This window comes from Pelodiscus sinensis, chromosome 6 (genome assembly GCF_052426305.1).
Source record: "Pelodiscus sinensis isolate ZL-2025 chromosome 6, ASM5242630v1, whole genome shotgun sequence".
Classification (NCBI taxonomy): domain Eukaryota; kingdom Metazoa; phylum Chordata; order Testudines; family Trionychidae; genus Pelodiscus; species Pelodiscus sinensis.
Genome location: NC_143057.1, coordinates 20,746,490 through 20,760,053, shown reverse-complemented (window position 1 = coordinate 20,760,053; position 13,564 = coordinate 20,746,490). Strand labels below are relative to the sequence as shown.

The window sequence follows — 13,564 nt, the reverse complement described above, 5'->3', positions numbered from 1 at the left end:
TTTTTCTTCCAAGTCCCTTCACAATTGGTGTGATAATTTAATATTGAAGCGTCGCAAAATTTAGAACTAAAAGAGGATACCCCTTGATAACTTAATGCACATGCTTAAATGAATTCTCAAAAAGGCCCTTTACTAGTTTTAAACTGAAGTATTAAAAAAAACCTAGTAGTTTGAAAAATGTAAATTACAAATAGCATTTTAATTATGTCTAATTGTTTAGTACCCAAGCCTTTACACATCCAAATACATCGTTCTATTAATTGTGAAACTGCTTCATCTTTGCATCTTTATATCAGATGATTCTTTTGGATCCAGCTTCTCCTTCAAATTCTTTTCTTCTAGAAAAAGAATGTATTGCAATATAAATGCTCAGTGTTAAACATACTAAATACCTACAGGACAAGTAGCATTTTTGAGAAATTTCCTATAGATACAACTTTTCCAAATAAGTGAAAGGAAAAATACCCATATCTGCACAACTGAAGAAGTTGCAACCAATAACTAGAAAGGATTCTAGAGCACACCAACATTGGAAGATCAATTTAAAGTGCTAGTGCTACTGCTTAGTACACTTGAATGCTAATATGGCAACCCTGGGAAATTGGGTATGCCGGATTCAAGATTTTGCTGGGCCAGGAAGGGCACTGCAGGGTCTGGGTGTGAGGGGAATAGGGACGGGGCACTCACCTGGCACCCCAAAACCAGGAGCACATGTAGATCCAAGTCCCACACCACTCCTAGGCACCACTCCCTGCTATGGGAGCGATGGGAAGCAGCTATAAACAGAGCCGCTTCCTCCTCCATATGACAGGTGTTCCTGAATTAGGCTCAAGTGTATACATAATATATATTGCTATGTAATGGATGCTTTTAACTACCCACTGCTGCTGAGGGAGAAAAGGTTTTACCAGATGTGGACTACTGGAATGATGATCACATCACTCCCAATAAGTAAGTATATTGCTAAATGTAGATTCCTTAGAGCTCCCAGAAAGCAGGGCTAATGGAGAACTAATTGAAGCATCTGCTTGATTTCCTTCCACAGTGCTGCATTTAGAACTTCGTTTTCAGGTGTCACCTAAGCGGTTTATAAAAGTTAGCTGGCAGCAAGTACCGTATATGGAAGACCAGTTAGTAACAAATGTAAAAGGTTGGCTATCTTCAGTTTGATAGTTTCAGAATGCAGCCCCATAAAAGACACTGCACTAGGCTAGTCTGTCATTGTTCCTTTTTGATTACCCTGTTAAATTTAGCTTACCAACTTTTCCATTTGACATTTAAAGTAAAAGTGTCCCGGATACTAACTACGGACTGACAGCTGAGTAAGGTCCACATTAAATGCAAATTCCAAATTAGCCAAACAAGTCTAATTCTTGCTAACACCAATTACCCAGTATGACAACTGATGTTTACAGATGTACCAGTAAGTGCCTTGTGCCACTGTTTCTGGTGTGGGAAGCTATACAATATTTGTTTCATTAGCATTAAGTATTACCTAAGTCTCTCATTTTAGTGTCTATTGTCTGGCAAAGACTCCCATAGTTGGAAAGTGTAACTTGCAAGATATGGACTTTTATCAATCTAAACACCCACTTTTGGGGAGAAGTGTCATGTTCTGAGAAAGGAAAATGATGCATATTTGAGACTCTTTGGAAGCTAGTAGACTGGAAGATTACTATCCCAAATACATCCTTTCTAAAGTTTAAAAGGCTCCCTGTGCTCCACTGCTGCTCATCTTTCTCCCTCCTTGCATTCCTTCCTTCCATGGAGACTGTAGCAACAATCCAATACCTTGGTGATTACCTTCTTCCCCCTAATTCCTAAAGCAGAAATCAAGAGCTCAGTCTAGGTCCAGGAATCCCAGACGTGAAGAGTCCCGCATGTACAGATAGCGGTTAGGGATGTAAAATCCCGGTTAAAAAGTTAGCCGGTTAAACAGAATGCTAAACATTCCATTGAGCCAATTAACTGGCCCACTATGTCCCTAATAGTGGCACAATCCTATGAAAAGCACAAACTCAAGCTTACCCTTCAAGATATGCAGAGAATCTCCAGGTTTCTTTTGTGTCATTGACTTTAGTCTCTCTTGACCTGGAGAAAATGCAATCAGTGATGGAGTATGCTTTCTTTCAGAAGATATGCATGAAGGTGTCTTGATGTACTCTGCATCCAATGCATAGTGTTTTCCTGCAGGACTAAATACTTCTGTTTCTGTGCATGTTGGAGTAAGGTTTATCTCTGATCTATACCGAAAAAATTGTTTTCTAGTTGGTGACTGAAATGAATCTCTCTTTATCAGTGCTTCATACCTGTTGCGAATAGACTGTAAATTCAGTGTGCCTTCTTGAGCAGCCTGTTCATATTTTGTTAGGTTTTCCAAGGACTTGCTGTCCCTCGAGTAACCTTCAACTTCATCATCAGTCTCCAGACTTTTAGAGCTATTAAGACTAATGTTGCCAAGTTCCTCTGGAAAAGTCTCATGTAATATTCCAAATGGGATAACGTCATGACTGTCAGAACTAGTGCCACTTACCATTTGAGATGCATCCCATGACAGAGTTGTATTAACTGAAGAATTTTGACAAACATAATGTGATAGAGCATCTGTTTCAATATCTCTCTCTACGCTACTAACCAAGGGATTTGTGCTCTTAAGTACAGCTGGAAAAACAAGTTCTTCTGGATTTTCTATGACAGTTTTGCATGAAACAATAGGTTTTGATCCAAGTTCCCAAGATCTTTCACTATCTGGCATTCTTGTAGCTGTTATTGGTGTTGCTAATTCACTGATGTGACTAACCACCATCTGCTTTTTAAGTTCAGGTAACATCTGACGTAATGAAGATTCCTCTTCGGGTAAGTTAGAAACATTAAGGTCAGACATAAAGCAGGCCATACTATCATCTATTCGGCTACAAACTGCAGATTCTAGATCCAATGGAGCATCTTTTATCTTATCTGTCTGAGTCAATTCTGTATCTTCAGCTTGAATAGCTTTTCTCCATGAGCTTCTAATTTCAGTAACTAAGATTGAAACAAATAAAGGTCATATTTAAGTGCAATTCCACATTGTTTAGCCACCTAAACTATTGATGCTTCCCATTCATGTCCCCAACGATGACAGCATAGAGGTGCTGGCATATGAGTTCTATGCCTGTGTTTCCTCAATCTTTTAGTTATCAGTGACTGCTTGCTGCCTTCCTAAACTGTCAGGGAGGACTCGAACATAGACTGGCACCATTCCCCAAGTCACTGAGAAATATCGCTCTATACCACCTTAGTCACACTGTTCATTGTGTTACAGGTACTACATTGTATTAAAGATAACTCATAGTTGTCATCATGACATACCTATTAAAACCATTCCGATTAGGGACATGTCACTATACATGTTTAAACGGTTAACAGACTAGCCTGGCCTCATCTGTTAACCTTCATGATTATATTCCAGGGCCCACCTCCACCACAGCCCCCTAGTTACACATTTACCAAAAAAAAAAAAACCAAAAAAAAACAAAAAAATTAACATCCCTAATTCTGACTGAGCAGTGTTTGGGAGGGTTCTTTTAACATGGCAGCATCTCTATTCTACATAAATTCACTGACGTTCAACTACTCTTTAATAATGTAGAGTACTCACTCAGATTTTCTGGAGTTCGTGGGATCTGTTTCCTTGTTAAGAAAGGGTTAGAAGCTAATGAACCAATTAGATCATCAAACTCCATTCCTTTTCCACCACTACCTTGAGAAGATTCTGATACCACAACATCTGCAACCTGTCAGAGAAAGTTTAGAGAATGGAAACTCTTGAGGAAGATGACAACTTTTGTTTCTGCCAATAACGGATTCTTTCAGTACTTACTCTCTCCAACCATTCTAAATCTCTAGGAGTAGGAGGTAACTGAATAGCTGAGTAGCTGCATGAAATTGTAGTGGTTACTCAACTATCCTACAGTCTCCAGGGACAGGGTCGGCAGCTAGTGCAATCTGCTCCCACTCCTGGGAGCACCTCCACCCCAACCCTGCTGCTGCCTCTCTATCAGCTCCCCACGCAGACTGACTGCCTACTGCCCTGCACTGCTGCCTCGGATATGGAGGCAGCAGCCCCTGTCCATAGAGGGGAGGGATGTCCAAGTTCCCCACAGACAGAGGCTGCTGGAGGAAGAAGTGGTGGGGGACGATGCCCTGAAGCAGCCTGTCTGTGGCAGTGCCAGTGCCGGCTGCAAACAGAGGCTGCTTCATGGCATCAGCTCCTGTCCACAGGGTGGGTCCCCAGATCCCCATGGACAGGGGTTGCTGCTGGAGCAGCTTCTGCCCATAGCAGGCCCTCCTCTGCCCCCATTCTCCATGCTGCTGTTTTTGATAGAAGTAGCAGCATGGCGGGGGGGAGAGGAGGGAGGCAACACTGTGAAACCTGTGCTAGAGAGAACTGGCCTCCAGCACTGGCTCATGCTCCCTCCCTGCCCCTTGCTTCCTCTGATACAGGTCAAGGGGGGATAGAAGATGGGGAAACTATCACACTTGGGACGTCAATATTCTATAAAATAATATTTAAGTGCAGTGATGAAGATACATGCTCTGCTATCTCACTATATAGTACAGCTTTGAGGTACCTGTAACAAAAATTCCTTTCCAAGGCCTTAAAGTGCTTACACATACGCCATGTCCAAATGCTTGTCTAACTATAGCATCTAAATATTGCTGAACGCCACCATACGTATTGTAGTCCTGGAACTAGTGAGGTTGGTAAGATAAACTTTGTAAATTGCAGAAAGCTTTCAGTAAGTGAATCAAAGAAAGCATCCACTTTGTTAGGAAAAAAAAACATGAATGGTACAGTAAGCTGTCACCTGGGTATGCTTAATCAGTCTCCCAGGGAAAGCCAATGTCAGCTGCCTAGTGAGAACAAGTCATCTTTGATTATTAATGCAGTTTAGTTGCTTTCATGAATGTTATACTGGCTCTGATAGTTGTTCAGTTGACAAACTTTTAGTTCTCTCTCTCTGAGAGATACACAAACATTCATAATTCTACCCTCTCCCTTTCAGGCTATTAGTTTGTTTCACCAATGGCAGCCACATATTATTCTGTTTACTGCAAAAAGTCAGCAATAGATGCAGGTTGGGCCCTTCCTAAGTGGAGATAGGCCAATTTACAGAAATTAATACAGAAACGAGGTGCCTTAGAAATATCCAAGCACTTTCCAGTAATATTATTGGCTTTATAAATTCCCGTTCAGCAGGATTACTTTTCTTCTAGTACAGGCAGTCCCCGGGTTACGTACAAGATAGGGACTGTAGGTTTGCTCTTAAGTTGAATCTGTATGTAAGTCGGAACTGGCGTCCAGATTCAGCCGCTGCTGAAACTGACCAGCGGCTGACTACAGGAAGCCCGGGGCAGAGCAACTCTGCCTCGGGCTTCTTGTAGTCAGCGCTGGTCAGTTTCAGCAGCGGCTGACTTGGGGACGCCTGGGGCAGAGCAGCTGGGGTGCTGCTGGGTTGCTCCAGTAGCGCCGCTCCTCGGCGCTACTGGAACAACCCAGCAGCATCCCAGCTGCTCTGCCCCAGGCATCCTGATTCAGCCGCTGCTGAAACTGACCAGCAGCGGCTGAATCAGGACGCCTGGGGCAGAGCAGCTGGGATGCTGCCGGGTTGGTCCAGTAGCGCCCAGAGCGGCGCTGTGGGACCAACCGGCAGCACCCCAGCTGCTCTACCACAGGCGTCCGGAGAAAAGCCTGGTCTGCTGGGGGGAGGCGTACTAGCTGCGCCCCCTTCCCCCCAGCAGACCAGGGAGACGCGGGCAGCGGACCGAGACGCACCACGGTCCCGCCGCCTGGGTCCTCCGCCGCTTTGCTCCGTGTCTCCCTGGTCTGCTGGAGTCCAGCAGACCAGGGAGACGCGGAGCAAACCCCGTTCGTAACTGCGGATCCGACATAAGTCGGATCCGCGTAACTCGGGGACTGCCTGTAATCCCTCTAGGATATTCCAGTTAAGAGTATTCTACTGTGTATTTGAGCAATATGTACTTTTCAGTTATACAGTTATAGCCCTCACCCTTTCCTAAAGAACTTAAAGCGCACCTACAACCAAGAACAGTTATCCTGAATACCAAGACCTTTAGAAAAATTGGATTAGCGAATGAAGCATAATTAAGTGGTGAAGCCTCCTCTAACCTCTTCTGCCAGTTGCTCTTGTGCCTTCTTAACAGCATCTTCTCTTTTAACTGCAGTTGGTGATTGGAGTACACTAGTGCTTCCACTCTTCCACGTTTCTATTGGTCTAGGTTTGTGTATTCCATATTTTAAGATTTGAGTAACAGACCATTCTTTCCTTTTGGGAGTTGCAGTATGCACATCCTAAAACAACAAAGAGTTTTTAAATCTTATATAGTGAAAGTATGCACAGGATTAAAGTGCATAGCACCTGTAGTATTAGTGTTAATCAAACAGTAAATCAAACACTGAACAACATTCGTTCCCATCAGATTTTATGTAGGCTTGCTTTGGATCAGCTCAAGTAAAGCATTGCATGTAGGTAACAGCAGTATCTTGGGTTTTCCCTTTCTGTGCCTAGTGCAACAAAGGTGCTTTATAGAGATTGTGCTTATGGCTCCTCAGCCTGGGGTCATCATGCAAATCCCAAAACATAATTTAGGTATGGCTCTGACAGTATCCAAGTTGTGCTGCCAATTTGAAGCCCTCATAAACAGCTGTTTCAACAACAGAAAAACTGACGTAACACTCGCTTCCTATTATTGAGGGCCAGAAATGGAAGCTTGTCACAGGCAACATTCAGCCTGGCTGTTTCCCCAATGCCTGGGGAATCCTGTGTGGTAGGTGGTTCTACTAGCATCATAGCCATTTTCAGTCTACAAGCAGGACCCAGGAAAACATGCCAAGTTTACACTGTATTCTGACTAGTAAGATTACAAACATCAACTGTCTGGGGGAGGGAGGGAAGAAATAAACAAGTTATTAAAAACCAACCTTTTCAAGTGCCGCAATGGTAGGTTCAGCTGTGAAAAGGCGGGGTGTAGTTGACTGCAAGCGAGAGAGCATCCTAACAAACAGACAGGACTCCAGTTATTGACATTAAACCAAACATGCCACATACAAGCCTTATGAAAGGTCAGTATGTTGTCTGCCCCGTATCTGTCCGTTACAATTTCCCTCAATTCGTCCCGGTCATCAGAAGGCAGTTTTACTATAGGGAGGAACTTGTGACAATTAGAGCGGATTTTTAAGCTCTATTTGTGTATCAGTCTCCCAAGCTCTAATAAATATGAGCTCACCACACAAGAGTGGAACTTTATATAGAGACATGTATTTTTATTGAGAATGACAACTACAAGAAGTAGTTTCTAAAGCAAACTGTTGAAGGACAAGGACATCATTTTAAGTACCAAATTACTTCAGTTTACTTGACCTCACATGAAAGTGAACTTGTATTGTTTAAGGGTTAAGTAATCTACCTGTAATAGGGATGTGAAGGACTAGTCGACTATTCGATAAGCATTTGCTTATCGTATAGTCAACAGGATAGCCAATAGTAGCTTCCACCACTCCTTGCTGCCTCCATCAGGCGAGGGTCCGGGGAGGGGGGGTACATGCAGCATTTCAAAACAGCAGTGCTGCATGGATCCTGGAATCAGCTGGAGACTCCCCAGCTGACCCTGGGCTCCACGCGGTGCTACACTTCAAAGGTGAAAGCAACAGCCCTAGGGCAGCTGCTACACTTCAAAGGCAGAGGCACCCTATTAACTAATCAAGTAGTTGATGCAGAATACATTGACTATTCGATAAGTCAATACTTAGCATCCTTAACCTGTAAGCCTTTTGGTGCTTGTGGATCTGAATCATGTTTTAGAAGCCAACTACATGACTTTATCGTAGTTTTAAGTCAGTTCTGATGGGTAAAGCCTAGCAAAATGTAAACTAAATACCATCACTGCTTCTAAGTTAATGTTATCTATTTCTCTTAAAAACCTATGCTATTAAAAAATTCGGTTCACTCACTAGGAAGCAAGTAATCCAGTTGTGTATAGATGTATTCTTACCTGTTTTTACTACTTTTTAGAAAACGTAGGTTTTTAATCCATGTTATACATTTAGTTTATTGGTATTTTCAGAAAATTACATAAAATCATTCAGCATAAATACAATTCTAGCTTTAACAAAATACGTTAAAATGTATTTGTATAAACACGTACATGCTAAAATTTTCAGTGGATACTCTGCAAACATCACTCTGTTCTCTTCCCCCTTCCACACCCGCCAGCCCATATCACTCTCCACTGTAGCCTCAGATACAGAAGCAGCAGTGCAGGTGGAAAAAGGGGCAGGCAGCTTTGTGGAAGCTCGCGTCCACGTGTCTAGGAAGCCTGCTTAAAAAGCCATCTCTTCACACACACTGGCTTCCCCCCGGAGGGGAGAGGGAGGAAGAGAGGAGATCTCTCTATGTCAGAGTCCTTTTGTGTGTGGATCCATGAAAAACAACCATCTAAAATGCCATACAGAACCTCCATTCGACTCAGGACTCACAAAATAGAGCTGGTTATGTAGTTTCATCCTTTATAGGGATTATGGAAAAAAGTTTCATAAAAGAAAATGTTTCCAAGAAGAGTCTTAATGAGGAAAGTAACTACCTACACCAGTTGACCTCTTTTACTCATGTATTAAAAGGTCCAGTAAGTTTAGTCATACCTAGAGCCCTACGCAGATATAAAATTGGTATCGACATCTGCCAAAGCAATCCACGGATACCCGCATTCATGGATGCAGATACCCATGGATATAAAGCAGCTATCTGCAAGTTTGCAGGATTCTAGATACAAATTTGTATCTGGATTGGTAAAAAATGAGCCATGTAGTGGATACCTGTGGGTATAAAGCTGATATTGGTGGATCTGCAGGGCTCTATTCATACCTTCCTGTAGATGGTGTCTCCATTATACGTTCCAGTGTTGCATCCTCTTCCTTGTTATCATTTGCTTGACAATACTTCTTAGGTGCATCTAAAATAGGGAATGGAAGAGATTTGTTACCACCTTTTTGCTTGCTCTGTTTTCTTTGATTATATATAAGGCTATGTTGTAGTTTGGGGATTTTTAGTAAAAGTGATGGATATGTAAACAAAAATTCATAGCCTGCGATTTGTTCACTGAATACCCCTGACCTAAATCTTGGGGGAGAGAGGGTAAGAGAGAGAACTTAGGTGCTCGGGGTGGTGCCATGGTGGATGGCAGTCCAAGATGGCACCCTGAATTCTGGGGTGGAGGGGGAACATGTGCCGCAGGTGCTGGGAGAGGGCAGGCTCCCTACCTGCCTCCTGGGAAGCAGAGACCTCCAGCTCCCAGCTCCACATGCTGCCTCTGCTCTGCCCCAAGTTCCAGTTCTGCAGCTCCCATTGCCTGGAAACCATAGCCAATGGGAGCAGTCAAGACACAAGTGGTACTAAGAGCTGAGTGTGTGAAATTGCTGCTGTTGTTCTGGCGAGGCCCCATCCTCCTCCCTCTGGGCAAGGTGAGGGAATGCTCTGGGCCTTCAGAAAAGATAGGGCCTCAAGCAGACTCCCCCACTGCCTCAGCCAGGATCCTTGGGGTTATGGTGGTGAAGGGCCCTAAAGGTTCTACTGGGGCTCCAGCCACCACTGCCAGAGTCAGGAGCCCTGGACCCTACCAGCAGGGCATTGAAAAAAAAAAAGGGGGGGGGGGCAGTGACATTGAAGCTCTGCCATTGCCAGCAGATACTTCTTGCCTGTACCAGCCCACTTTCACCTCTGCCCCCCAGGTAAACACTGCCCTGCACTCTAGCCTCCAGTCCTGAGCCTTCCTCACCCAAACACCTGCTGCTGCAGGCCAGGGGCCTAAACTCCTCAGTTGGCTCCTGAGCCAGCCACATGAGACACTATCATCGATTCTGTGACTTCTGTAAATAGACACAGGCTTTAACTATAAAGGAGCAGAGAGAACAATTTTAGATCCAAGAGTACAAGCAGACTAGTTCAAAAGGCTATACAAAGTGCCAGTTTAACAAAACTCTGATGTACTCTACACTGATTTTGCTAATACCAGAAAATAAGTTATGGCTTGAAGCTAGTGGGCAGAAAAGTGGGTAGATAACACATACATAGTTTAGTCGAAGTGCTTTTCATTTAAATTCTATATTTTGGTTCATTACAGGCATAAAAATTTAACGCAAGTGATAGTTTTTAAATTAAGTCATCCAAAATCTTGCCACTTCAACCACAAGTGCCTTGCATTATATACAACTACATAAAGTATAGGAGTTAGCAATAGTTAATATTCAGGCAGCTATTTGCAAAAATGGCTGTAAGTGAAAATAATTTAACCAACTTTAAAAAAACCACTGTCCTAATGCAACAGACAGATCACAAATGCAGAGAAATAACCAAGATGGTTCTCCAGAATTATTAAAAACTGCAAACTAAAAGAACATCCAGCCTGAACCTGCAGACAAGCAAGCAAAGGTAAAAATACATGCTATGTAAGGCTATGTCTAGACTACAAGCCTCTTTCGAAAGAGGCTTTTTCGAAAGATACTTTCGAAAAAGCCTCTTTCGAAAAAGAGCGTCTAGACTGCAAGCAGTACTTTCGAAAAAGTAAGCCGCTTTTTCGAAAGAAAGCAGCGAGTGAGTCTGGATGCTCTCTTTCTAAAAAGCCCTGTTGGCATTCAAGAACGCCTTTTTTCAAAAAGAGCACTTTCGAAAAAAGGCGTTCTTCCTCGTGAAATGAGGTTTACTGCCGTCAAAAGAAAAGCCGCGTTCTTTCGATTTAATTTCGAAAGAACGCAGCTGCAGTCTAGACGCAGGTGAAGTTTTTTCGAAAAAAGGCTACTTTTTTCGAAAAAAACCCTGAGTCTGGACACAGCCTAAGTGTTAGAATTCTTAAACCACCTTGGTTTTTTTTAAATAGTATGTTACCTATCAAGCATGTTTCTACTAGAAATAGGTTTAAATTATTGCAGTTAGAAATCCAATAACTAGACCTGTAAAGGTTTTATTTTTTCTAAAATGATTGCTGACTAAGTGGAGGTTAAACAAGGCTCATGATAATTGCAAGAGACAATATGTAGTTTAAGTGTTCACCATGCTTTAGTGAGATCTGAAATCCAAATTTTAGACATAGTACCAGTATTTCCTTACTCAGCCATGAACAAGTTATGGTTCTGACAGACATTGAAAGGCTCCAAAGAAACAGTGATTGGTACTCATCTGTCAGACTACCACAACGACAAGGAACACCCTAGGGATGAACTAGAGACCTTATTCAATTTACTCACTTGGAATTGATGCTGGATATTGACAGAAAACACTGCTTTTATAAGCCTCTTCTGTTGCAGGATCAAAAGAAAGAGGAGACATAGCTGGTAACAAATCAAGTACCTTTTCAAAATAAAAATAAGTTTTTTGTGAAAAAACTCCAGATAAAAATATAGCAATTCAGTAGCTAACAAAAGGCCAGACTGTGCCAGATGACAAGCAAGTGTTGCAAATGCTATGAAACCATTATCCTTCATTTACTGGAAGGAGAGATTAAAATTTGAGGAGGAAAGTAAATTTTACGCTCAAAAGAGAGATACTACTTAATTTTCAAGTGCTCTTTTCATCAGTTACATGTGGTAATAGCTAGGGATGTAAAATCCCAGTTAATCAGTTAGCTGGTTAAACGTTAGTTCAACCTAAAAATTAAACGACTCAACAGGATCCGGGTTAGGGACCACTCTGGGGGTGCTGCTGGCTCCTTGCCCATGTGTGGGGGCTGGGGATACTGGCAGCTCCCCGCTCTCGCTGGAGCAGCCCCTGCCTGCGACGTGCCTGGCCAGTGCGGATAGGGGCTTCTCTTGTCTGAGGCAGTCTTTGTCTACAGCAGGCAGGGAGCTGCTCCAGGCCCCACCAGTTAACATCCCTAGTAAGGGCTATTCAACATTCCCTGCTGACTTGCTACTTTGGCTCACTCCTGATCTAAAGGAACCAACTCTGAATTACCTATCAAAAGGGTACCAAATTTGAACTGGTTATCATAAAGAGCTCATGTCTACTTAGAATTTTAAAAAAAATACATCAACTCATTTCAAGCAGGTCAGAGACTAGAACGTTTTTTAATATCTGTGCCTAGAAGCATTAAAAAGATTCTGCTGCAGTTGGACAGTCTGTTTCAGGTCTCCTAACCCCAGAGGGCAGAGCCATACTCTACTTCCTCAAAGAGATTTTACTCCTACTGGACACTACTTACTGGATTCTCTTCTTTAATTAAAGTGAAGGGAGACTGACCAAGGAAGTTTTCCCACTTCATATCCCAGTCTCTTTGTTTTTCAGCAATTGATTCCACTATGGACACATGATCCTCTTGCTTTAGTTTGTGCCTGCAATGTTAAAAAACACAGACAAACATGGACATTAGTGTCTATGCTGGAAGTAACCTCTCGTTACATAGAAAGCCAACTTTGATCAGATGTTTTTCATGAATATATTACAACTGGGCTACGTCTATACTGGCATGATTTTCCGGAAATGCTTTTAATGCTTTTTGCGGAAAAGCGCCTGTGGCCAATCTAAATGCGCTTTTCCGCGTAAAAGCCCCGATCGCCATTTTTGCGACTGGGGCTTTTTTGCGGAAAACAAATATCTGCTGTCTACACTGGCCCTTTTGCGCAAAAGTTTTTCGGAAAAAGACTTTTGCCCGAACGGGAGCAGCATAGTATTTCTGCAAAAACACTGACAATCTTACATGAGATCGTCAGTGCTTTTGCGGTAATTCAAGCGGCCAGTGTAGACAGCTGGCAAGTTTTTCCGCAAAAGCAGCTGATTTTTGGAAAAACTTGCCAGTCTAGACACAGCCCTGCTTGGAATGGACAACTTTGTGCTATCAAAGTATATTTGGGTGTTGATTTTATCTTGTAACATTTAATCACATAATGTAAATATATGAACTTATTAAAATTTAAAGGATAGCATTCTAAAATATCACCCACTTATGTGTCCGGTTTATTTTGTATGAGCCAATTGCTCTCTTTGCAAAGAAAGCATAGGTAATAAACTAAAAATACTAATGCTGACAAGAAACTGTCAGTCTTTACAGAATGCAATACCTAAAATAGTTAAAGGGTGAATACAAAAGATTTAAAACCTTGAATTGAAATTCATTATGCTAAAAATTTACCCAGTACAATAAGTAGGGCTTGCCAGCCACGCTGTCCGGCGATCTGCACATGTACAGATCGCCCGAACCCGGCTCTTCCAGGTTGTAATCTACTCGCCACAGGCAAGTAGATTACATAGATTGTCGAGCCCTGACAATAAGTGATAAATCAAGTGAATAAGAATCCTTCACTATTCACTGAACTAAGATGCTCAGCCTCCTACAGCCAGGAGCAAAACTAACTTGCTCAGAGAGCAGAGGGGAAATGCTTAAGTTTGTAGATGCAAAGCCCCAATTGACAATGAATTTGTTAGCCAAAATATCTATCACGAGCAGAGCTGATCAAGTCAGCATTAAGAATGTTAAAATGCAGTTAACTGACTAGTTGATGGAAACTTTCATTCAC

The 13,564-nt window shown here is 42.5% G+C and overlaps 1 protein-coding gene and 1 non-coding gene across 2 annotated transcripts in view; both read right to left on the bottom strand.

Annotated features, from left to right (window-relative positions):
- Positions 1–131: 131 nt before the first annotated feature.
- The window catches only part of HAUS6 (HAUS augmin like complex subunit 6), a 31,603-nt gene continuing 18,170 nt past the window's right edge, over positions 132–13,564 (bottom strand). The window contains exons 10-17 of the mRNA XM_075931507.2: positions 12,253–12,382; positions 11,300–11,402; positions 8,925–9,012; positions 6,986–7,058; positions 6,173–6,355; positions 3,641–3,776; positions 2,029–3,024; positions 132–338 (exon numbers count right to left, since the gene is read on the bottom strand). Coding sequence (XP_075787622.1) covers positions 274–338; positions 2,029–3,024; positions 3,641–3,776; positions 6,173–6,355; positions 6,986–7,058; positions 8,925–9,012; positions 11,300–11,402; positions 12,253–12,382 — 1,774 coding nt within the window. The 3' untranslated portion in view covers positions 132–273. The remainder of the gene's footprint in view (positions 339–2,028; positions 3,025–3,640; positions 3,777–6,172; positions 6,356–6,985; positions 7,059–8,924; positions 9,013–11,299; positions 11,403–12,252; positions 12,383–13,564) is intronic.
- Positions 7,134–7,267, bottom strand: LOC112546931 (small Cajal body-specific RNA 8). Its single transcript, XR_003090656.1, has one exon.